This window comes from Lissotriton vulgaris, chromosome 6 (assembly GCF_964263255.1).
Source record: "Lissotriton vulgaris chromosome 6, aLisVul1.2, whole genome shotgun sequence".
In the NCBI taxonomy this organism is placed as follows: domain Eukaryota; kingdom Metazoa; phylum Chordata; class Amphibia; order Caudata; family Salamandridae; genus Lissotriton; species Lissotriton vulgaris.
This window is the reverse complement of record NC_141694.1, coordinates 1,842,270,703-1,842,295,240: the sequence shown is the minus strand read 5'-3', so window position 1 is coordinate 1,842,295,240 and position 24,538 is coordinate 1,842,270,703. Positions and strand designations below refer to the sequence as shown.

At 47.5% G+C, this 24,538-nt stretch overlaps 1 protein-coding gene across 3 annotated transcripts in view; it reads right to left on the bottom strand.

The window, feature by feature from the left end:
- ABHD1 (abhydrolase domain containing 1) overlaps window positions 1-20,265 on the bottom strand; it is a 74,360-nt gene extending 54,095 nt beyond the window's left edge. For all 3 annotated transcript variants that reach the window (XR_015296709.1, XR_015296708.1, XM_086928140.1), the window contains exon 1: window positions 19,823-20,265. Coding sequence is in view for 1 of the 3 variants with exons in the window: in XM_086928140.1 (XP_086784266.1) it covers window positions 19,823-19,942 (120 nt within the window). In the remaining 2 variants the exon portion in view is untranslated. The remainder of the gene's footprint in view (window positions 1-19,822) is intronic.
- Between the last annotated feature and the right edge of the window lie 4,273 nt (window positions 20,266-24,538).

Sequence of the window (24,538 nt, the reverse complement as noted above, 5' to 3'; positions counted from 1 at the left end):
TTCCCCTTGCTAAGGAGATGCAGCTTATGAAACAGGGTCAAAGAAACAGAGTTAACTTAACTCAGCCATGGTATTCTGAGACCGTACTCACACCCAAGACAGTCTTAAATCCAGTGTGATAACCAGACCACTATGAAATCCACAGTAGCACGGGAGCCAGCTTCACAGAATCCTCCGCGTAGTCAAGGCCCAATTCCTCATGTGCAATTAAAGGCGAGCTATTAGGAGCCAGGCCCAACAACTGCCTGCAGATGTAATTCTCCTCTTGCTGTAAAGCCTTACAATTGTGATATCCCCAAATAGCTGCACAATACAGAAGTACCAGTAGGCAATTCATTTTATAGAGCTGCAGTAAGGGTAATATGGGTTTATTGTCAATCTGTTTGGAAAATCTAAAAGAGTGCTACAGGCTAAAGAAAAGCGGGAGCACCACTTAGATAAACATGCAAGCCAGTTGTTCAGGTAGTCAAATAGGGGAAATCGGGCACCCTAGTAACCCTGTTACCCTTTATATTAACGATATGTCTAGTTTTAGGGGTTTTCCTCCCACATAACATGTAATGTGTTTTGCTGCTATTCACCTCCAGCTCCAGCCCGTACCATTAGGTCGACAAAAAGGCCAACAAGAATGTTTAACCCATTGACCATTCCAGCCATCAGCACAGCATCATCTGCACACAGTAGGGTGGCCACAGGGACGGATTTTACCTTGGGCAGGTCTTTCACATGTGCAGCCAAGTAAATGTTCAGACCATTGAGGAAAAGTAATGGTGCTAGCAAACAACCCTGTCTAACCCCACGTGCGAGGGCAAAAGATTCAGCACATTCCCCACCCATGCCATATCTCACTGAAGCATTCACATCCGAGTGCAGTGCCCTTAAGAAATCGATCAGTGGAGTGGAGTGGGTAGCGCTAACATCACCAAATGTGTCCATAGCTTTGACCTGTTCACCCAGTCAAAGGCACTACTCAAGTCCATGAATGCAAGGTGGAATGTCCCTTGTTTTGTAAATACATATTTTCAGATTATAAGATTGAGGTTCAGGTACTGTTCCATAGCGCCTTTTCCTTCCCCGAACCCATACTGGACTGGGCAGAGAATATTGCGAGGTTGAGCCCACAATTCTATGTGCTGTAATATGATACGGCCCAGCACCTTCACTACAGAATTGAGCAAATAAATGGGTCTGTAGCATGTGGGATCTTGTCTTTTTCCCTTTTTAAAAAACAGGAACTACAACTGCTGATTTCCAAGTCAGAGCGAGACCTATCTGTACGGCAGCAATAAGAACGTTTGTTAAGATAGGGGCCCAGAAATTGGATACGCCCTTATAAAGGTCCACAGGTATCCCATCCGGGCCAGGGGCTTTATTGGACAGGCTAGCCTTTATTTCGACATACACCTTTTCAAGGTCAAACCTGCTCTCCAATGGATTAAGGTCATTATCCTCATCCATCGCCAAAGGGGCATCAGAACCAAGAGCACAGACCTTTTTTTAAGTGGGATACAGATTGCTCTGGTCTAATGATGCAACCAATATCGTCTGGGGTATTCAAGATGGGTTGTCTACCATTTATAATTGGCCCAAAAGCCTCTTGTTTCCCGGGAGTCACAGTTAAGCAGCAATTGCTCCCTGGAGGACTCTTTATGTTCAGCTTCCCGATTCTTGATTGCCTGATTGTAGCCCTTCATAGCCACTAGTATGGCCTGCTGGTTATGAGGGCTTGCGTTACGGGCTCCAGGAGTTGGTTGTTGGGCACTCTACAAGTTTTTTCAAAATAGCCACATTGTACAGCTGGGCACCGACCCGCCAACTCCCTCATGATGATGTTAGTTAAACATTCAATTGGAAAAAGGCCTCCACAATCACTACAGGGGGTGGTTCAATAGCTAGCAGATGTTCATCAATAAGGTTTAAATTGGATATAACTTCGGTCTCAAATAAGGCGGAAATTGGGAGTTACGCCACCGAATCCTTATCCCATTGGTTGTTAAGCCTGTCTGGCCCAGCGCAGTGTCTGAGCGGAGACCTGGAGCAGCGGTCACCCTTATTTCATTGGGGTTATGATCACTAAATCCAGTATCATGTACAACTCCTGGGCTTTCTAAATTCACAAGGGACCTGGAAATAAAAACATAGTCAATTATCATTCCTTTTCCCCAATAAAATGTAGGTAAATTCTTTGTCAAACAGCCTCCCACATAAATCACATTACAAAGGCCAACATGCCCAAGGGCTTCAGATAGCTCTCGCCCTCTAGAGTCACAAATAGGTGTGGTAAGAGGGGAATCTCCAACAGTAAAAGGGCTACCTTCATTGTGATATGCACCCAGCTTTGCATTATAATCCCCCGCCAAGAGAACCATAAAAACCTGAAACCAAAGAAATGAGGATCAGAACAGCCAGGCCTCCAGGAGCTGTACGAACAGGAAAAGGTGTTGCTGCTATGTTGTGGCTCTCGTACCCATCCCATATTACTGGCTCCCGAGCCCAGGGCTCCTTAGAATAAGAACATCACACGGAGTGACAAAATAAAGCCATTCCGGGTCATGCATCTTGTCCCTTATCCTGCAACATTCCAGCTAAGAACACTAAGTGCCACTCCAGGATCGAATGATTGACTAATTTTGCCTAATGGGTAATAAACAAGGAGCTGGGGTACAGACCCTGGAACTACTCAGATGAGGGCGGGAGGGCAGTCAGTCACTCTGTCCTAAGCCTGTTAGTCTTTGTGCAGGGTGATGGCCCCTCACAGCAGGTAAAGATGATGCTGGCCCCATGGAGGACATACACCACATTAAGTACAAAGTTCCACATTAGGCTCTCATCAGTCTTCCAGGATGTGCCACACACATGAAAACAAAGGACCCAAGCTCCCCAAAGAAACTTCTCTTTCACAGGCAACTGTCTCTTTGAAGTCACCCCTATTCCTCCACTCTCCACCAAATAGCAGTGCTCTGGAAGGACGAATCACCAATCCCTTGCTAAATAGGTCACATCAAATTTCTAAAGGCAGTCCTGTCTCCAGTCCGCTACACTTCGGTGTCCACAGTTACAGTTGGAGAAGTGTGGCTCAATGATTAGAGCGGCAGACCCTGATGCAGAGTTCTGGCCCGGGACCAGGGTTCGATTCCCGCCTCAGCAGGTCTTGGACGCAATCTCCCCGGACCTGATAATTCTCGCCTCGGTGCCTATTCTAATCATGGGTCCCACTCTGCAACTCTGGGCAATACCTTGCTTAATCTCCACAACGCCCCCAGCAGCGCTTGGATGCCTGGCTTCACCTTGGGGGTGCCTAGGATTGGACATTCCACAGGGAAAAACCAGGAAGGGTTCCTAAGCGGTATATGGACAGCGCCGGGACACCTCCGTTGGAGGTAGCTGTGCGCTTTACAAATGGCATTTACATTACACCCTTATCTTCCTAAATCCAGGCAATGCACGTCCACTGTCTGCGCACTTTTGCACAGTGTCCATCTTGAAGCCATTTCAACAACAAGGGGAACCGTGTGCGGACAATATTTAATGGGGTCCAGTGTACATGTCCAGACGACTAGTAGCACAAGAGGGGTACAAAGTTCCCCGATGAGAGTGTAAGAAACAAGAATGCGTGCAGCATAGTGGAAATACAAAGGAAAAAGGGCATTTCCCTTTTTGGAACTAAAACCCTCACACACCTAGCAAGCTAGATGTTCTGCTCTCGTGGGACCTGCGCCAATGGTCAGATACCGGATACATGCGCGGTCACAGCCGTCACAGCCTACCCCCACGAGCCTGGTCAGGGCATCAGAGCGACTGCGAGGCGCCTTAGGGAATTACTTAGGGTCGCCACTCAATAGCAGGACCTGTCGGCCTGCCTTCCTATTGACCTCCTGGAATAAGGTTGTAAATCACTTTTTATTCACTGTGTAGTACTGAGCACATAGGTCCTGAAGAATTGCCACTTGAGCAAGAAACATGTTGACCTGACCAGAGGGTCGTAGATGTCCTGCTGAGTACTTTCTTAGCACATATCTCCCCTCCCACTATTTTTAACCAAGGGTGTCAGCCACGCTAATAAAATTCCCTGTCGACTGGCCCACCTTTTTTATTCACCACCACTTCACGACTACACCTTCACTCGCCCTCTCACCCACATGCACCATATGGCCGGAACAAAAGATCTCCGATAAAGAGCCCCTTCACGGGAGCCCGTCAGACATTGCAGCGCCAGTCTGACGAGGAGCAGAACCCATATGATGAAGCATGACATCTAGCTTGCTATGTGTGTGAGGGTTTTAGTTCCAAAAAGGGAAATGCCCTTTCCCCTTTGTCTTTCCTCTATGCTGCACGCACTCTTGTTTCTTACACTCTCATCGGGGAACTTTGTACCCCTCTTGTGCTACATCTTGAAGCCATGTCAGACCTGGAGCAAACCAAAATGGATTCCACTAGTAACAGCATACATACACTCTCGCGAACAGTACGGAGCCCTGCTACCACTCATACACATGCACTCGACATTCACACTGACCGGACGTCAGTGGGGTCCGGTCATGACACAGGTGTAATTGTACACTAACCACTGGTTACGTATTGTAATGGTCAGGCTGTAGGCACTTATACCTCTCATTTGTAGAATAGGAATTTTGTATTGCGGCCTCTGCTCCTCTTCTGCTTGTGGTGATTTAGAGTGCTGGTAGGAATATTTGGAGGGTCATTTCAGAGATGCACCCAAATGCCACACGATTGCTACTTGCCTCCACCATTGGGACATAGGGCCACCCTACTTTGGCTCTTGGCTCAAGTCTGGCAGATCTAGGCCGGTCTCCACTTTGCGACATTATTGGAGCATCAAATCAGCATTGGGTTCTAGGAGGGGGCTTGCTTCCCCGGCAGTGAGGCATGCGTGGCTACTGCAGGTGCCTCTACTAGGCTACCGACTTTAGGCTGGGAGGCCTCCTCATCTTGAATTATTGTGGAGTGACATCTACAGTCATCTTTGGGTCCTCCAGTCGCCTTTCTGCCGGGAATCAGTAGGTTGCGTACTTTGGTTTTGGGTCACTTGTTCGTACATTTGACCAGCAGTTGGAGGCGGGGACCTTACTGGGCGATGGCAGCTTTGTATCCACCACATAAATAACTTGGGGCGCGGAATGGTGCGAGGGTGCACTGGTTCACACCGTAGTGGGTAGGGCCATACTTGTTGGCAGAGAGGTCAATTTGGGGAACTTTTGCAGGGTTTTCATTGTCTGTTGGGCTGCACCATTGTCACCGCTTTGTAAATCATTTAAAAATAAATTTACAAAAAAAGCTTTGTAAGCATGTAATCTGCGGGTGGGGAGCATAGTTAACTGTGGCCAGCAGGTTGCACTTACACCTTACTGGCATTTCTTAACTAGTGTGCGTGTTCTCAGCCACCCCTGTATCGGGTTGGTTTAGGGTTGTATCGGGTTGGTTCAGGATGCAGAATGTCTGTTTAAAGACCCTTCTGCCCCTCACCCTTTATTTGATTCAGGTAATTACGCTCGCGTTGTGCGCCCGGAGCTGTATAGTCCGTGGTGTGGACGCGTGCATATGGCCAGTCAGATTCAGTCGGGACAAAGATACTTGTAACCTACAGTGCCCATGGCAGTAAAAGTTGACAAATGCTTTCAACCGGTGTATAATGGATAATATCAATTTGATTTGTTTAACAGTGCTTTTTAATGTGAATTACTACAACCGTTAGTCCTAACACAAGACCAGTGTGACTGCTGCCAACTGGGATTCAAAAACACTGCTCAAGGTGGCAGAAAATGGCAATTATTCGTTTTAGGGCATAGCACGAGTGCATCGTTAGGTGTGATTGCTAATACAGGTGAGTTTAGGACTACGGTGACTGCAACAGATAATTGTTGGGAATTCTGTTACAGCCAAAGTTTAACCATGTGCCTCATATTATCCTATAATTGGCATCCAAGGAACTGTGCCTTTGCAGGGCGAAAAACTTTCCGCCTGCTTATAATTTAAGGATTTTGTTACGACACATCTGCATCGGCTTAACATCAGGCGATTAGGGCAAATCACTTAGGGGCACATTCATCAAGATAAGGAATTGTGATTCCTTAATAGCGATTTTTAAGGAATCGCTATTTAGGAGTTGCAATTCCTTATGCATGTAGGAATTGCAAAATAAATACTGATTCCTACAGATTCCTTAATAGCGAATCGCAAATTGGGATTCGCTATTAAGCAATGCATTCCCATTCATTCCTATGGGCCTATGGGCAACGGAGGACCTGCGGTTCCTTAGGCACGCAATTGACTAGGTTAGCAAAGTACTTCAACAGTAGACAGTTCATCCATCGTTAACAAGAAGTAGATCCAATTCTGGCAAAGCTTGAGTGGTTGTTACCACGCTCCCCCCCCCATGCAAAAAGATCTCAAACCAGGTGGAAGTACATTTTGGAGGGGCAGCTTAGCATACCTCTAAGAGGCTGTTTATGCTATGATGTTTCTTTCTGATCAAGACAAGGTGTTTGATGCTATACTAATTTCCTGCCTATGGCTAGTGTCTTGTGTTCAACAGCTACCGCACCCGTAGACACACTCCAAGGTATAGCCAGAGTTAATTGTGGTGCTTATCAATGTTCTCATGATCACATGTATGGCCCATACGGTTGGGCAATGGGCAATGCCAACAGGTTTGGTATTCCGCACAGCACAGGATATCAAGTCAGTATGAGATGGCCTTGTTGAGTCAGAAGTATCTGCAACATTTCGATAATAAGCCCAAGGCCATCCAAATGTGATATCTCCTTAGAGTCGGGTGCAACGGCTTTAGTCTTCACCAAGCGGCAGTACATCAGGTTGTGGCTAGGTGTCTACATTTGCCACATGCAGGTGTTAACCTTATTAGACAAGCTATCCTAGTGGTAGCATGGACTAAGCAGCCTTAAAGGCTAAACTCAAGAGGTCGTGTTAAGCGAGCTGTTTTACCAATCACAATACTTCAATACCAAATGAAAGGACACCACACAAGTATATATTATAAAAATATATGTATTTATTACTAAAATAATCCCCAGTACTCTTTATGAGCAAAGGGGCACAAGCGTTAAACAAAAGCACAGTTAAACATATAGAAGTTGCACAATTATGGATGAGGGTGGGTGGCCACTCAAACCATATATTAAGAAAGTGGTATATGTTTAACTGTGCTTTTGTTTAACGCTTGTGCTCCTGTGCTCATAAAGAGTACTGGGGATTATTTTAGTAATAAATACATATATTTTTATAATATATACTTGTGTGGTGTCCTTTCATTTGGTATTGAAGTATTGTGATTGGTAAAACAGCTCGCTTAACACGACCTCTTGAGTTTAGCCTTAAAGGCTGCTTAGTCCATGCTACCACTAGGATAGCTTGTCTAATAAGGTTGACTTACAACCAGACACCATAAGGGATTGTTTGGACTGATACAAGGTGGTTCCAGAATTGGAAACATCACATATCAGGCCAACTTCTCACATTGGTGTGCAGCGGTGCGGATTTGAGCTTGCTGTTGTTTTTACCATTGCAATCTTTTTATCAAATTGAAAGATCGCATCAAGTACCTTAGGTACATATAAACAAAAGCTTAGCATATTTAAGTTCTACTGAACTTAGTAGTTGTAGATCAAAGGGATTAGCACACCCTGCCTACAACTCACTAGCAAGGTACAGTAGGAAAACACTTAGTGTAGGTAAGTGCACCACTTGCACCTCACTAGCAGTCATTTCTGGCACAGGAGGAGCTTCAGGCTCTGCCCCTGTGACAGTTGACCTTACCAAGGCAACTTCCAGCTATGACCAACTTAGCCACAAAGACTTGAGTGCCTTGTGCACTGCAAGAGGGCTAAAAAGGGGTAGAAACCTCACCATTCCTTCCCTGATAGCCATCCTGGAAAAGGAGGACTTAGATAAGGTGGGTGCAGCTCCCTTAGACACAGGAGATGGAGTGAACACCCCTGAGAATGAGAACACTCCCGAGGAGGAGGAAGAAGAAGAGGAAGAGGAGGAAGATGGCTCAGAAGTAGATGAGCCTGATCAGGATCAGAGGGGTAACCAGGTTATAGTTGGCAGGCTTAACCAGACCAACTTAGACCTACATGGGAATGGAGAGGGCCAGCACCTCCCCAGATCCTATAACATAATTCCCACAGGCAACAGAAGGGTGAGATCTCCATCAGGGGACTCTCATATTTCTAGTGTCGCAAGGGAATCTCAAAGGGGAATGACTTCCCCCCAGAGGAAAGAGCATAGGGCCAGGATGAGGGCTGTCCAACTCCAAATAGAGAGGGAAGAGATAGCCTTGGCTCAAGCTAAACTTGCTTTAGCAAGAGAACAGAAGTTGTGTGGCTTAGATGCCACTGGTGGCAGCAATATTCCTAGAGCGAAAGACAGGGCCTATAACAATAGAAACCTGACAAAAATTGTGCCCCCCCTGCAAGGAAGGGGATGACATCCACAAATGGATGACTGCTCTTGAGAGAGCCTGCATGGTACAGCAGGTTCCTCAGGATCAGTGGGCTGCAATTTTATGGAACTCCTTTTCTGAGAAAGGGAGGGATAGGCTCCTCACAGTTAGACCTGAGGATGCCAACAACTACTCTGTCCTGAAGAGTGCTCTTATTGAAGGGTTTGGCCTAACCACTGAGCAATACAGGTTGTTCAGAGACACCCAAAAAGCACAGACTCAGGACTGGACTGATTTTGTTGATTGTGCCACTAAGGCTCTGGAGGGTTGGCTGCAGGGAAGTAAAGTCTCAGACTATACAGGATTGTACAATCTTATAATGAGAGAGCAGATCCTTAATAACTGTCAGAACCTGCTGTTGCATCAATACCTTATTGACTCTGATCTGACCTCTCCCCAAGAATTGGGAAAGAAGGCGGACAAATGGGTCAGAACAAGGATTAAGCAGAAACCCCAGAACCATGGTGGTGACCAGAAGAAAACAGACCAGAAGGGTGGGGATAAGAAAGATAAAGAAAAAGACCAGAAGTCTTCTTCAGGCCCACAAAATTCTAATAAGGAGGGTGGTTCCCAAAATGGTAACAAAAAGAAGAAGAATGATGGCCCAAAGAAACCTTGGTATAATACCTGCAAATCAGTTTCACACTGGGGCAGTGAATGCACCAAGAAAAATCTAGTTCCTACCACTGCAGCTCCTAAAGCACCTGTACCCCCTAGTACAGTCAGCAGTGGTAGTGCGCAACCTAGGGGGATAGTAGGGTTAACCCTGGGTACTGAGATGGAATCTGGCCTAGTCAGAGTCCCTACTCAGGCAGTTCTCCTATATGATATGGACTTATCTTTGTCCACTACTGTGAGTCCCAGTAACCTGGGCAAGTATAGGCAGACGCCTCCCCCCTGAGATCACCATGTTATTGCACATGTTACTGTTGACTAAAAATATCAAAAAATGCGGAACACTTTGATTTAGCTATGTGGATGCTGCACTTGTCACTTGGACGTTGTTGGTTTGCGGGCATATATTCGCATTGTTAAAAATATGCTAACAGTTGTCTTCTATATATGAACGGATAGCGGCCAGCCTCCGGGTTGTGGGCGTGACGCTGTGTAATCCTGACAAGTACTGAATAATGTTTTGCACCAAAAAAAAAAAAAAAAGTATAGGCAGACGCCTTTGATAAATGAGAAACTGGCTCAGGCCTACAGGGACACTTGTGCCAGTGTCACTATGGTGACACCTGACTTTGTGGACCCTGGTCAGATTGTACTAGGTGAGAATTACCTAGTGACCAATGCAAGCAACACCACTACTACACATAGTGTGGCTGTTGTGAACTTCTCCTGGGGAGGGGTAAATGGCCTAAAGAAAGTTGTGGTAAGTGCAGACCTCCCAGTAGACTGTCTGTTAGGCAATGATCTTGAAAGCTCAGTTTGGTCAAAAGTGGAGTACAGGACTCATGCAGAAATGCTATGGATTTCAGCTCATGTTCTTGCAGTGACAAGGTCTCAGGCTAAGAAGTGCCTTCCTGAACCAGTGGTGGATCTTGAAACAATAGACCAACCACAACCCAAGAGGAGGAGCAAGAGGGTTAAAGCTGTGCCTTCCCACTTGCCCCAGGTTGAGGATCAGACTTCACAGGAAGCTGATTCTGCAGTCCAAGAGGAGACTGTCCCTGAGGAGCTTGAACCTGATCAGGTTGAGTTTCTGGGGACAGGGGGACCCTCAAGGGCAGACCTGGGGCAGGCCCAATTAGATTGCCATTCTCTTGAACCACTCAGACAGAAAGCTGCTGCTGAGGCTGCAGGGAATGCTCAAGGTACCCATAAAGTATATTGGGATGATGGGCTCCTTTACTCAGAGGCTAGAGACCCCAAGCCTGGTGCTACCAGGAGGTTGGTAATACCATTGAAGTTTAGGGGCTTTATCTTACCTTGGCCCATGATATTCCCCTTGCAGGACACTTAGGCCAGAACAAGACTTGGGACAGGCTTGTCCCTCACTTTCACTGGCCTCATATGTCAGAAAATATCAAGGAGTTTTGTCGCTCCTGTGTCACTTGCCAAGCCAGTGGTAAGTCAGGTGGCACAACAAAGGCCCCCCTGATACCACTACCTGTGGTGGGGGTACCCTTTGGAAGAGTTGGAATAGACATTGTGGGTCCCATGGATCCTCAAACAGCATCTGGGCACAGATTTATACTGGTGGTAGTGGATCATGCCACCAGGTATCCAGAGGCAATTCCCCTGAGGACCACAACAGCACCTGTTGTGGCAAAGGCCCTTCTTGCAGTTTTCTCAAGAGTGGGTTTTCCAAAGGAGGTTCTTTCAGACAGAGGTACCAACTTCAAGTCTGGATACTTAAAGGCAATGTGGAAGGACTGTGGAGTAAACTACAAGTTTACCACGCCCTATCACCCACAGTGCAATGGGCTTGTGGAGAGATTCAACAAGACCCTCAAGGGAATGATAAAAGGATTACCAGAGAAGCTTAGGCGGAAATGGGACACCCTTTTACCCTGCTTGCTCTTTGCTTACAGAGAGGTCCCACAGAAGGGGGTTGGCTACAGCCCTTTTGAACTTTTGTTTGGCCACCCTGTGAGGGGTCCACTATGTTTGGTGAAGGAAGGATGGGAGTTACCTCTCAAAAAGCCCAAGCTAGATGTTGTGGACTATGTACTTGGTCTCCGCTCCAGGATGGCTGAGTATATGGAGAGAGCATCCAAAAACCTGGAGGCCAGTCAAGAATTACAGAAAGCTTGGCATGACCAAAAGGCTGTTCTGGTGGAGTACAAACCAGGGCAGATGGTGTGGGTGTTGGAGCCAGTGGCCCCAGCAGCACTCCAGGACAAATAGACTGGACCCTACCCAATTGTTGAAAAGAAGGGAGAAGTCATCTAGGTGGTTGACTTTGGAACCCCTAGGAGCCCCCACATGGTGCTCCATGTAAATCGCTTGAAAGCATTTGTTGACAGGGAGGACATGAATCTCCTCATGGCCACAGATGGGGATCAGGAGGAAGAGAGTGACCCTCTCCCAGACCTGCTTTCCCAGAACCCTGATGATGGTTCAGTTGATGGAGTAGCCTTGGCAGGCAGCCTCACTGAGCAGCAACAGGTGGACTGCAGACAGGTGTTGCAGGCCCACAGACATATGTTTTTACTCACACCCAGTCAAACTAACTGGTGCACCCATGAGGTGGACACTGGTGACAGTCTGCCTGTGAAGAATAAAATCTACAGGCAACCTGACCACGTCAGGGATTGTATAAAGGCTGAGGTGCAAAAGATGTTGGAGCTTGGAGTGATTGAGCCATCTGAGAGCCCATTCCAGCCCAGTAGTCCTTGTGCCAAAACCCCATACCAAAGATGGAAAGACAGAAATGAGGTTTTGTGTGGACTACAGAGGTCTCAATGCTGTCACTGGGACAGATGCACATCCCATTCCAAGAGCAGATGAGCTCATTGATAAATTGGCTTCTGCCAAGTTTCTGAGCACATTTGATTTGACAGCTGGCTACTGGCAGATCAGGTTAGCTGAAGAGTCAAAAGCCAAAACAGCATTCTCTACTCCTAGTGGACATTATAAGTTTGTGGTAATGCCCTTTGGTTTGAAGAATGCACCTGCCACCTTCCAAAGGTTGGTGAATCAAGTCCTTGCTGGGTTGGATGACTTTTGCGCAGCATATCTAGATGATATTGCTGTCTTTAGCTCCACCTGGGAGGATCACCTGATCCACCTGAAGAAGGTTCTGGAGGCCCTGCAAAAGGCAGGCCTGACTATCAAGGCTACTAAGTGCCAGATAGGGCAGAGCAAGGTTGTGTACCTGGGCCACCTAGTAGGTGGGGGTCAGGTTCAACCATTGGAGAGCAAGATCCAGACCATACAGGACTGGGCTCCTCCAACTACCCAGACACAAGTCAGAGCCTTCTTGGGCTTGACTGGGTATTACAGAAAGTTTGTGAAGAACTATGGGTCCATTGTGACACCATTAAATGACTTGACATCTAAGAAGATGCCAAAAAAGGTTCAGTGGACAGTTAGCTGTCAAAAGGCATTTGATGACCTGAAGAAGGCCATGTGCTCTGCACCTATCCTGAAGAGTCCGGACTACTCCAAACAGTTCATTGTACAGACGGATGCTTCTGAGTTGGGGGGGGGGCTGTGCTTTCACAACTGAATACAGATGGTCATGACCAGCCAATTGCTTTTATTAGCAGAAGGCTGACCCCCAGGGAGAAACGTTGGTCAGCTATTGAGAAGGAGGCCTTTGCTGTGGTTTGGGCCCTGAAGAAGTTGAGGCCATACTTGTTTGGAACTCACTTCCTAATTCAGACAGACCATAAGCCCCTCTTGTGGCTAAATCAGATGAAGGGTGAAAACCCCAAACTACTCAGGTGGTCCATTTCCCTACAGGGGATGGACTTTACAGTGGAGCACCGCCCAGGGACTGACCATGGTAATGCAGATGGTCTCTCCAGGTACTTCCACTTAGAACATGAAGACTTATCTGGTCAAGGTTAAGTTTAATGTCCCTGCGTTTGGGGGGGGGGGGGTTGTGTAGGAGAGTAGGGTCTGCTATCCTATGGTCACCCCAATTTTTGCTTTTTGCTTCACTGGTTTTTGACTTAATGAGGCTGTGGGCCTGCTAATCAGACCCCCAGCCTGCTGTTCTCTCTCTAAATTCACATACATGTACTATAGGTACATAACCCAATTGGAACTGGACTCCTTGTCAGCCCCTGTACCATGCACTATAGGTGCTCAGGGAATAGGTGCCACCAAGGCCTACCAGGGGCTGAAGCATAGCTTTTGCCACCCCTGGCTGGTTCTTAAATTGACACAACTGGCTGATCACTCAGCTGGGGGCAAGTGGGTGTAATCACCCCTTGCTTAGATATAGTATACCTGTATCTAAACCTATATCTGGACACATATAAACCTGTGAGCCACTCCTATGGAAGGCCTTATCAATCCTGGAGGCAGAGTGCGTGGTTTAATGTGAGATGGTGCTCTAGCATGAGCTGAGCCTGTCTGCAGCTGTCGGGAACAACTCCCTAAGCTGATCCGGGATACTGCCATACCATATACTATTAAGTGCATTATAATCCTCGCGGTTATATAGCAACTTTGGTTTGGCTTTATCAAAACATGTCGTGTAAGGTGTCATGCGATTTGGAATACTATCCCCTCGACAGTCCTGTCAATGGGGATAGCATTCCACCCCTCTAGAGGGAGAAGACATGTTACTTTACTGAAACGCGGTTGATTTTTAAAAGAGCCTCAGATCCACAAAATGGATGCTTCTGCCACAGACACGAGTCTGACCTCCTGCTGCTGACCGAAACTCAGCCGAGGAGGCCTGGACAAAGGCTTTCCTGTCGCAGGGAGGTGTTACACCACCCCAGACAGGAGATAGTGGATTGTAGCAGGGAGGTTTGAAAGAAACCAGACACTGCCTGGGGAGCACAAGGCTTCCCCTTGCATAATCCGGCCAAACCGGTTCTGGGGCACACCAGCCCCAGTCCCAGCGCGGCCTTGATCAAAGGGAAAGGGGTGTATCCACCCCCTTCCTGGGTCCCACCCGTAGGAGGGGACCTAGTAGGTAATCCAGCCCCCTAGATTGGTATAAGAATGGGAGCAGTGCCAACGCACTCAGATTATCCTGAAGAAACATTTGAAATGAAACTCTGGACCCTTCGACATCCTACTCGACGTAGAAGACTGAAGAATCTCCCTTGTGGTCAAGGAGTGACCACCCTGTGCAAACAGGCACCATCCAGCACCTCGACGTCTGCTTTGTTGCAGTTCCCGCCAGAACTCGAGCGACAGAGATTGACGAGATCAAGCTTGCCTGCCTTCTACCAGCCCGATCCACAGTCCCTGCAGAGCTGAGACCCGTGGAGGCGACCGGAAGCGAGGGGCACGCCATCTTGAAAAGACCACGAGACGCTGACAGTGCAGCCCACGAGTGACCCTCGAAGCTGTACACCGGGGTTTGAGAAGCCCCAGCCCTGAGCCACTTTTGCACCGAAGCTCACCCCTCTACACTCACCGAGTGCTGCGTGGGGCCCTTCTGCTTCTTTTGGCTCAACGCATTGGCCCGGACACTTGCCCGCTGGCTTGTGGCCCCTGTGCCAACGAAACTTGAAATCCGACTTGTGATTCTGGTTGCTCCAGACTTGCACCCGCTCCTCTGAAAAGGAGCACCCGCTCTGACCCTCCTGGTCCGAGTGAGAAGCAATCTTCCAGTCCTGCGTGGATTGCTCTTGCCAAGTGTTGTTTGCTCCGATCTTGAAGCCGACAGCGCCGATGGTGAGAGCCTTCGTGGACAGCTCATGACCCGCTCCTGGGCATCGCAGATGCCCAAGAGCCCACGTGGCAGCGGAGAGAAGCTCCTCGACAACCGCCTGATTGCGCCCGACATTGCCTGGTTCGTCCTGGTTCCACCCTGGTCACTGCTGAGTGACCCAGACTCTGTCCCCTCTGCTTTCAGGTACTCTACAACTCTGATCCACCCTTGGATCACACCGGTCACTTCTCCTTTACATCGCCTGCAGCATCTTCAGCTTCAAGCACCAACAACCTGCGTGACGAAACCCGACACAACTTCGACCCTATGCACCCGCTTCCTGTGGGTGAGGTAACTCAACAACGCCGGTGTTCCCACACTGGTACACACCTCTAGTGTATAGGTCTTAAATTTCATCCTTCTAGGTTAAGCGGAAGTCTCCTTAAACAGTAACTTTATAACTTTTACGCACCATTGACTTTGCATTGGTGCATGCGTGTGCTTTAAGCGCTGCAGCCGAATCCCACTGGCTTTTCCCGACTTCAGCATTGCTAGTCCCGACTGCTCCCAGTGACTCCCTAGGCCCTAGGCCTAACCACTGTTCGATTGGTATCTCTTATACCACTTTCTTAATATATGGTTTGAGTGGCCACCCGCCCTCATCCATAATTGTGCAAGTTCTATATGTTTAACTGTGCTTTTGTTTAACGCTTGTGCCCCTTTGCTCATAAAGAGTATTGGGGATTATTTTAGTAATAAATACATATATTTTTATAATATATACTTGTGTGGTGTCCTTTCATTTGGTATTGAAGTATTGTGATTGGTAAAACAGCTCGCTTAACACAACCTCTTGAGTTTAGCCTTTAAGGCTGCTTAGTCCATGCTACCACTAGGATAGCTTGTCTAATAAGGTTGACTTACAACCAGACACCATAAGGGATTGTTTGGACTGATACAAGGTGGTTCCAGAATTGGAAACATCACATATCAGGCCAACTTCTCACAGCCTGGATCCCGCAAGATACAACACATGTTCCTGTTCCCACCCATAAGTTTACTGACGGTCGGAGGCTCAGTACACCTCGAGGTAATAGGAGCAATTATAGGAAAGGCAGATGGATCTCAGTGGGAACCTAAGTTCAATTTAACCAGGTCCAATTTCTGGATTAAGCACCCAGGCTCACAGCTGGTTAGCACATAGTGTGGGACAACCCAATGTGGGGTCAAAGTGCCATGCATATGAATATTCTCACACAGTCCAGCAAAGGCCCTGCTGTTGACATCATTGATTTACTACAAAGTACCAGAGATAGGGAGCATAGTAGTTATCATAGATAGCGGAGGTGTATCACAAGATGGAACAGGGTGCACATGATTGGCGAGGCCTTCACTGACGCATAGTCATAGCAGTTCACACAGAGGGCGAATTTGAGGCTATGTCCCCTGACAGAATATGCTAAAATATTATTATTTTAGTACTGGGATTGGTGCTTGCAATCACCTTCCATTTTGCAGTCAGAAAGGGAAATGTAAAGAAATATCTGAATTGACTGGGCACTCTCAGCAGTCAAGAAAGCAAAGATTAAACACATTTCTTGTTATCCTGAAGGGTGAGGGAAGCACTGGCAGATACACAAACATTCACTGAAATCAGATTTGAAATATTATTAATTTGTTTGCCTTAGTATTATCAATAAAACTGTCTGTGCAAATGTAATGGCCATTTCAACAGAAAATGTGCTCTCTGTAGACGAGTGCGCGTTACAGGATGCTTCAGTTAATATTCGCCCGCCTTATTTCCACTCAAGCTAGGTGGGTTGCGCAAGTTTGTCATTCTAAAAAGTGTGCTGTGGTTCCAAAGCTTTGGGAAACACTGAGTTAGGGCACAAAGGCAACAATTTATTAGAAAAGAGTTGTCTTTCCCAAGACAACTTAAGAGAGAGTAGGTAAATCTGTAGTTCTTGTTCTCCTCCTGTTCTCACCCTCTCTAAGCTTTTCCATGCACTTGTTTGCATTCTGGTATACATTACCAGAGGTTTGGCACTGAGCTACTTACGCTCGGGTGGAAACATCAGGATGGCCACACAGCATCTAAATATCGCAGTCAGACAGCGATGGGTTGGCAGGACATTAACTGAAGCAGATGGTAGAGTGGTGCTATAGGCGTTACATTCTTACATGTAGGGGCTGAAGGGCACATTGGCAATAAACTGTGTAAATAGAGTGGGTTTTTAAATATGCTTTTCTTTTGGCCATTTTTATGAAGATGTGCTCTCTGTAAATATGAGAGTGTGGGTAGTGGGATCCGGCATTTAAGGTTTTAAAAAAACGCCTCGACGCCATTGAGCCAGGTGGGTTGCGTTCGTTTGTCATTCTAAAAAGTGTGCTTTGGCTCCAATAGTGTTGAAAAATATGGGATAGCAGAAACGCTGACAATTATCAGAACACATTTGGCATTCCCATATTTAAGAAGGTGCAGGTAAATGTGTACATATGTTTTACTCCACGGTCTCACCATCCAAAAGCCTTGGAATCTTCTGTCGGCACGCTGGCACGTCTTGCAGAAGCCTGGCTCTGGGCTGCATATTCTAGGGTGGGGACACCAGCACCTGAAGATCGCAGTCAGACTGATGGCCTTTGCAGGCAATGAGGACATGAAATATGGCTGAATATTTGGAGTACATATAGGGGTCCTCCGACCTCACCCCTGGTTTTTAGATCCTCCTTTGTCTTGGTTTAGGGGGGAGAGGATAACCTGGCCTCCTCAAAAGGACGTGACACAGCTTAACTTCGATACATGTCATAGGAGGATTCCTATAGGGGAGAGGGCATTGCCTCAGGTGCTAGCTCAAGCATGAGGGGGGTACCATCGGTCACAAGACTCCACCCTGTCCCCGCCCAATGACCCTCTCCGGGGGGGTCTGTATATCACTTGCTGGTGAGGCACATGGTTATCAGTTTGAACCAACAAATTTAGTACTCGCCTAATTAGGGGTTAAACAAGGGCTTAGTCAACCCCCCAAATGTTATAGCACAAATTTGCACACAATGTACAATGGATTATATCACACAGATCTATGGTTTTATAGAGGGCAGTAGTTTTAAATTGGTCCTGAGGGGGAGGAGGGCAGGGGCTACTGCGGAAGCTGGTAAACTGTGGTAGCTGGTAAGATACCTGAACTGGCTGACGTTAAGCAACAACTTATTAGCGAATAAACTTTTGACATGTTGAAGTGCTCCCCCTTCTGGCAGCAGGGCTGGGTCACCCTGCAGTACCGGTGCAGTTGGGTCACAAAGTGGCAGCGAGGACCCACGGGGACCAGGCCCCAAGCTCTCAGGAAGGGCTTGGTTAAATAGGGCGTGGCCTCATTAGAGCAAACAACACTGGGTACTCCGATAAAGATGGGGTACATTAGAGGTGAATAGGGACTTGGTCCGGCTAGCAGGACTGGTAACTGCAGGTTGCAGGAAGTTATGGAGCCTGCCATGCTTGTGGGGGGCCCCGGATATGACGGTGGCCACATCCAGGGCGTTGGCGGTGTTACAGGGCGATCCGGAGGCTGATTGGTACTGAGGGGTACTCTGAATGAGCACAGCAAGGGTGCTCTCTGTCAAACCGCAGGAGTCTTTACGGCAGGACCCTGGATGGAAACGACGGTGCCCCGCTAGTCCTTCAGGCGGTTGTAATCCTGAGCAACCAGGGCTTACCTTACAAGGCTCCATCACTAAAACGGCGTGAGTAAAGTCATGGACTGGTGGTCCGTGGTATTTAAGGGGGATGATCCCCACATAAATGGTAGCACCAATTGGGTTGGCCACGGTGCAGTTTGGCTCATCAGGCGGGCAGGGCAGCCTAGGTTACTCATCGCTGCCTGCCCTTGGATCGCCCGTAAGTTAACCCACCACGTTGGCATACTTCATATATGAAATAAATCTGCAGCAAACTGTTTTCCAACAAAATTTGTGTGGCGAGATTATTGACTACAGTACTTTACTTTGCTTCGAGGGAGAGTTGCCGATATGGGCACTGTGACCAAAGTACCATCTTGTAATGTTTGGTGGAACATCAGCTGTTTCAATAGGATATCCCTGGGGGCAGAGCGCCACCTGGGAAAACTAGACACTCAGCTGAGAGTGGGCCCCGGGCATACAGTGGTCTCTCTTCCTGCTGCACATCCTGTTTGACTTTCTTTCCGCCGCAGGAGACAGGCAGCACTCGTGTTTCCTCGATGCCAGGGAAAGAACAGAGGTGTCCTGACAGCTGCATACTGGCACACAGCAGGGAACATCTGAGACAGACACACCGACACCACCCCAGGGAGAGGAAATGTGAGCCAGGCACACTCTAGCCCATTCCAGGAAACAGCTGAGCCAGGCGCACTCTCACCAACCCCAGGGAGCAAAGAAGAGCCGAGCCAGTCACACTGTCAGTCACCCTGTCACCATCTCAGGAGCAAGCACACACTCTGCCCTGGACTGCCCAGGACGCAGCTGAGCCAGCACTCTCACCGACCCAGGAAGCAGCTGAGCCCGGCACTCTCACCCACCCAGGAAGCAGCTGAGCCCGGCACTCTCACCCACCCAGGGCCAGGAAGCAGCTGAGCCCGGCAGTCTCACCCACCCAGGGCCAGGAAGCAGCTGAGCCCGGCACTCACCCACCCAGGAAGCAGCTGAGCCCGGCACTCTCACCCACCCAGGAAGTCTCACCCACCCAGGAAGCAGCTGAGCCCGGCACTCACCCACCCAGGGCCAGGAAGCAGCTGAGCCCGGCACTCACCCACCCAGGGCCAGGAAGCAGCTGAGCCCGGCACTCTCACTCATTCCAGGAAGCAGCTGAGCCCGGCACTCTCACTCATTCCAGGAAGCAGCTGAGCCCGGCACTCTCACCCACCCAGGGCCAGGAATCAGCTGAGCCCGGCACTCTCACCCACCCAGGGCCAGGAATCAGCTGAGCCCGGCACTCACCCACCCAGGGCCAGGAAGCAGCTGAGCCCGGCACTCTCACTCATTCCAGGAAGCAGCTGAGCCCGGCCGGCACTTTCACCCACCTTCGGGACGCAGGCCCAGTAGTAGCAGAGGTAGGCAGTGCTCACACCCAGGATCAGGGGCACGGGCCTGCCCCAGGTGGGCAGCAGGGCATCGTGCACGATCTGCGTGTACCCGAGCATCCTCCGCTCTCAGCGCCTCCCGCGAGCAGCGCACACTTCAGCCCGCACCGGTCTCTGCCCACTGCAGCTGCCTGAAGTGCCCGCGACAGATGCCACCAGTGGGAGGTTTCACCGGAAGCGCCAAGAAATCCCGTCACCACTTCAAGGCGCCGCGCTTGTCCTCGGGGCTTCAAGTGCGGGAGATCAAGGCGCTCTCTCGGCGGATGCAGGCATCCTCGCAGGCAGCTCTGCCCGCACCAGCGCCCATGTTTGTTACGGGCAGGGAGCCTGCCTGGCACTGCCCTCACGGACTGCTGGTGCCTCTGCTGGGCACGCGCTCTCTCCCTGACACACTTCCTGCAGCAGCAGTGCAGCGCCCAGCACAAGCCAAGCTTTCACGTCTCCGAGGTGCAGGCACGAGCAGCTCACCCTGGCCGGGAGGCAGCTGTGCATTCTGGGACATGTGTCCTTTTCATAATATTATATAAAATCAGGTCTACAAATCTATTTCTGAATGAAAAACGATTGCGGAGACTGAACTGCTAATGCCTTAAACTGAAGAATCTGAGCACTCTCGGATGAAAGAGATTGTCTTGCATTTTTGGTTAAATTAGAGGTACAAACTTAAGATACAATGACCATTCTCAACACAAGGGAAATATCAAATCAGCTCATAGCAATCAAAATATATGTGTGTATAGGGGCTTACCCTTAAATACGCCAGTCTTTCGATTATGGCACAACACTTCTCAAAACCTCAGGTGACATCATTAAACAAAGCGACATTCCAGAAGGCCTACTGGTTGTGAAAACAGCCTTTACAATGCAGTAATTAGCAGCAGCGCTTTTACCACACATTTTTTTACCACGTACATTTTTACCCCACATATGCCTTTACATTTCATGCCTTTACCAAGCAAGGTAAAATATCTATCTATCTATCTATCTATCTATCTATCTATCTATCTATCTATCTATCTATCTATCTATCTATCTATCTATCTATCTATCTATCTATCTATCTATCTATCTATCTATCTATCTATCTATCTATCTATCTATCTATCTATCTATCTATCTATCTATCTATCTATCTATCTGTCTCTCTATCTATCTATCTATCTATCTATCTATCTATCTATCTATCTATCTATCTATCTATCTACCTACCTACCTACCTATCTATCTATCCTCTATCCTACACTGAAAAAAACAAAGGTTACAGGGACATTATAGTTAGGAGTTAGGCTCAGATTTCACTCATCCAAAACCAGTGAAATTCAGCAGTTATAGTTACCTGAGCTAACTATAACTTATGTCCTCGTAATGTACTGCTTTTGACGTCAAATTTTACATCAGTGATGACATGGTCAGTGACATCACTGATGACATCTCAAATGGCATCCCTGATTAAATCATCCAGTTATGGTGAGTGTTTTCTAAGAGCTTATGAGTGTTGCGGGGATTTTGCACCTACACAGAACTATGCGCAGGAAAACAGGACCTCGGTGTATAGGGGTATACCAACCTATCACCTTAGTACCCAAAATCCCAAAACCGACAAGCTATAGTGTCTCATTCGTTCTCTTCTCTTCCAAAAATCACGAAGCTACAAATGATTAGACAACCCAGAACACAACACTCCCAACTTTCTCAGGAATCGCGGTAGCAAGACATACCCTTTCACTTGCTTCTCGTACTTGTCCAAAATAAGAATTGGCAGAGTCACTGTAATAGTTCAAAATGTTTATTTTAATTATCATGCTCTACAATACAGTATACGAGCCACTACCAGCAGCAAAATGCATAAACTCAGAACAATTAGCATTGTTACAATTCCGTAGAGTACAAAGAGGGAAGTGATTTTATGAAGACAGTGGAATAAGGACTATAAGGCCTAACCACCCTCCCCTTGACTGGAAGACATTTATTTACATAAAGGAAGATCTCTGGGCTTTGACAGCAGACCCCATACCTTAAAGCCAGGATGTAAGCTTTACATCATAGGAACAGCGGAGCTCTTCTCCATGGAACGGCTTTCTCCAAGTGTGTGTTAAAACAAAATGCTTTCCTGTAATATCAAAGCACAAGTCTCCAGCATTGCAGCTGTGTGTAGCATGTTATGTCTAGGTGCTAGGGACTGACCAGAACAGAATAACAGGGGGCATTGTTTATCGACCTTGTACAACGTGTTCATATTAAACTCCAGGAACTCAGCAGAGAAAGTGAAAAGCAGACCGTTCTCATATGAAAGGCATAAACAGAGTCTTGCAAAAATAAAGTCATGTAGTAACGTGCTCAAAAGCAGCATCATGGTAGCAAAGCTCATGCTAACTTAGCAATGTCAACAATGTCCCTAAGGGCCATATAACAAAGCATATATACTAAGGTATTACAAAAGTTACATTAGTATACTTTGTGTTCTACAAATGAGTGATACTATTTACAATATATATTAAGTGGGTGGTTATGTTACTGAGTGTATCCATGTGTGAGTGGGTGTGTGAGTGGCTGTATGGGTGTTCAGTTGGGTGTGTGAGTGACTGTATTGGTGAATAAGTGGTTGTGTGAGTAGCTGTATGGTTAAATATGTGAATGTGTGAGTAGTTGCATGGGGGAGTAAATGGTTGTGTGAGTCCCTGTATTGGGTAGTGCATGAGTGTATGAGTTTCTCTATGGTTGAGTGAATGCCTGTGTGGGTGCCTGTATGAGTGGATATGTGAGTAGCTGCATCAGTGACTTAGTGGTTTATGAGTGGCTTTATGGGTGACAGAGTGGTTGTTTGACTGGGTGTTTGGTTAACTGAGTGGGTGTGTGAGTGGCAGTATTGGAGAGTGAATGGCTGTATTGGAGAGTGAATGGCTGTGTGACTGGCCGTATGGGCGAATGAGTAGGCGTGTGTTGAAATTCAATTCAGGAATCAAATACATTTAAATAGGATTTATTGTCCAGCACAGCATTAACAGACTCTCTGCTATCAGATCCAGATGCAACTGGCTCTGTCTTCATTAACCACCTTCAGAATACAGAATGTCATTAGAATGTAAACAAGGTGTACAGGCAGGCATCTGGAACTATATGATGTCACCCAAGCAGATACAAATGAACATAAAAAGTTATGATGAAGGATGTAACAGCGTGGGAATGCTTGTATGGTGTGTGAGTGGTTGTATGGGTGAGTAAGTTAATCAGTTGAGTGGTTGTATGGATGAGTGAGTGGGTGTGTGAATGGCCGTATTGGCAAATAAGTGGGTGTGTGAGTAGCTGTATGGGTGAGTGTGTGGCTGTGTGAGTGACTATGGGTGAGTGGCTGAGTGTGTAGGTGTATGCGTAAGTTAGTGGCTGTGTGAACGACTGTAAGGGCGAGTGAGGGTGTGTGTGAGTGGCTATGGATGAGTGAGTGGGCGCGTGAATGGTTGTATGGCTGTATGAGTGATTATGTGGTTATGTGAGTGGATGTGTGAGTGGTTCTATGGATGATGCCATCAGGGACCTCATTTGAGATATCATCAGTGATGTCACTGACCATGTCATGAGTTATGTTATATGTGAGATCATAAGCAGTGCATTGCCGAGGGGTAAGTTATAGTTAGCTCAGGTAACTTCATTTGCTCAATTTCGCTGGTTTTGTACAAGTGCAATCTGAGCCTAACTGTAACGTCCCTGTAACCTTTGCTTTTTGCACTTAATTTGTAAGGTTTTTAAATTCTATTTCCTAACTATAAAGTCCCTGTAACCTTTGTTTTTTTCAGTGAAAAATCCTAACTATAACCTGCCACCTCTGAGAGTATGGTGTGTGAGTGGCTTTATAGGTCAGTAAATGGGTATGTGAGTGGGTGTATGGGTTTGTGAGTAGGTGTTTTGGTGGGTGTGTGAGTAGCTGTCTGGATCAGTGAGTGGGTGTGTGAGTGGCGTATGGGTCTGTGAGTGTGTGTGTTAGTGGGGGTGTTAGTGGCTGTATGGGTTTGTAAGTGGATGTGTGACTAGCTATATTAGTCTTCGAGTGGGTGTGTGAGTGGCTGTATGGGATGATGGCTAAGTGTGTGAATGGCTGTATGGGTTTGTGAGTGGGTCTGTGAGTGTGTTCGTGGGTGTGTTCGTGGGTGTGTTAGTGTGTCTATGAGTGGATGTATGAGTGCCTATGTGGGTGTGTGTGAGGGCCTGTGTGGGTTTGTGAGTACCTGTGTGAGTGGGTGTATGAGTGCCTATGTGGGTCTGTGAGGTTTTGTGAGTGCCTGTGTGTGAGTGCCTGTGTTGGTCTTTGAGTGCTTATATGGGTTTGTGCATGGGTGTGTGAGTGTCTTTGTATGTCTGTGAATGTGAGTGGTGCTATGGATTTTGGGCATTTGCATACTTATGGTATTTAAAAGGGAGAACCATGGACTCTGCTCTCTCCAGGAGACAAGAAAGAAACCAGTCATCAGTGTCACTACACATCAGGTTGTGCTCCAACAGGTGAATTCACCCACATTAAGGATTTCATATCATTTTCAATGTGGAATATGAGCGGAAAGACACTTCCAAGGTTTAATTTCTATGAAATGAGCATCATGGCTAGAACGGAACCTCACCTGTCAGCTTATCCAATAAGAGTTCACAGTTTTGCACAAAAGGTCT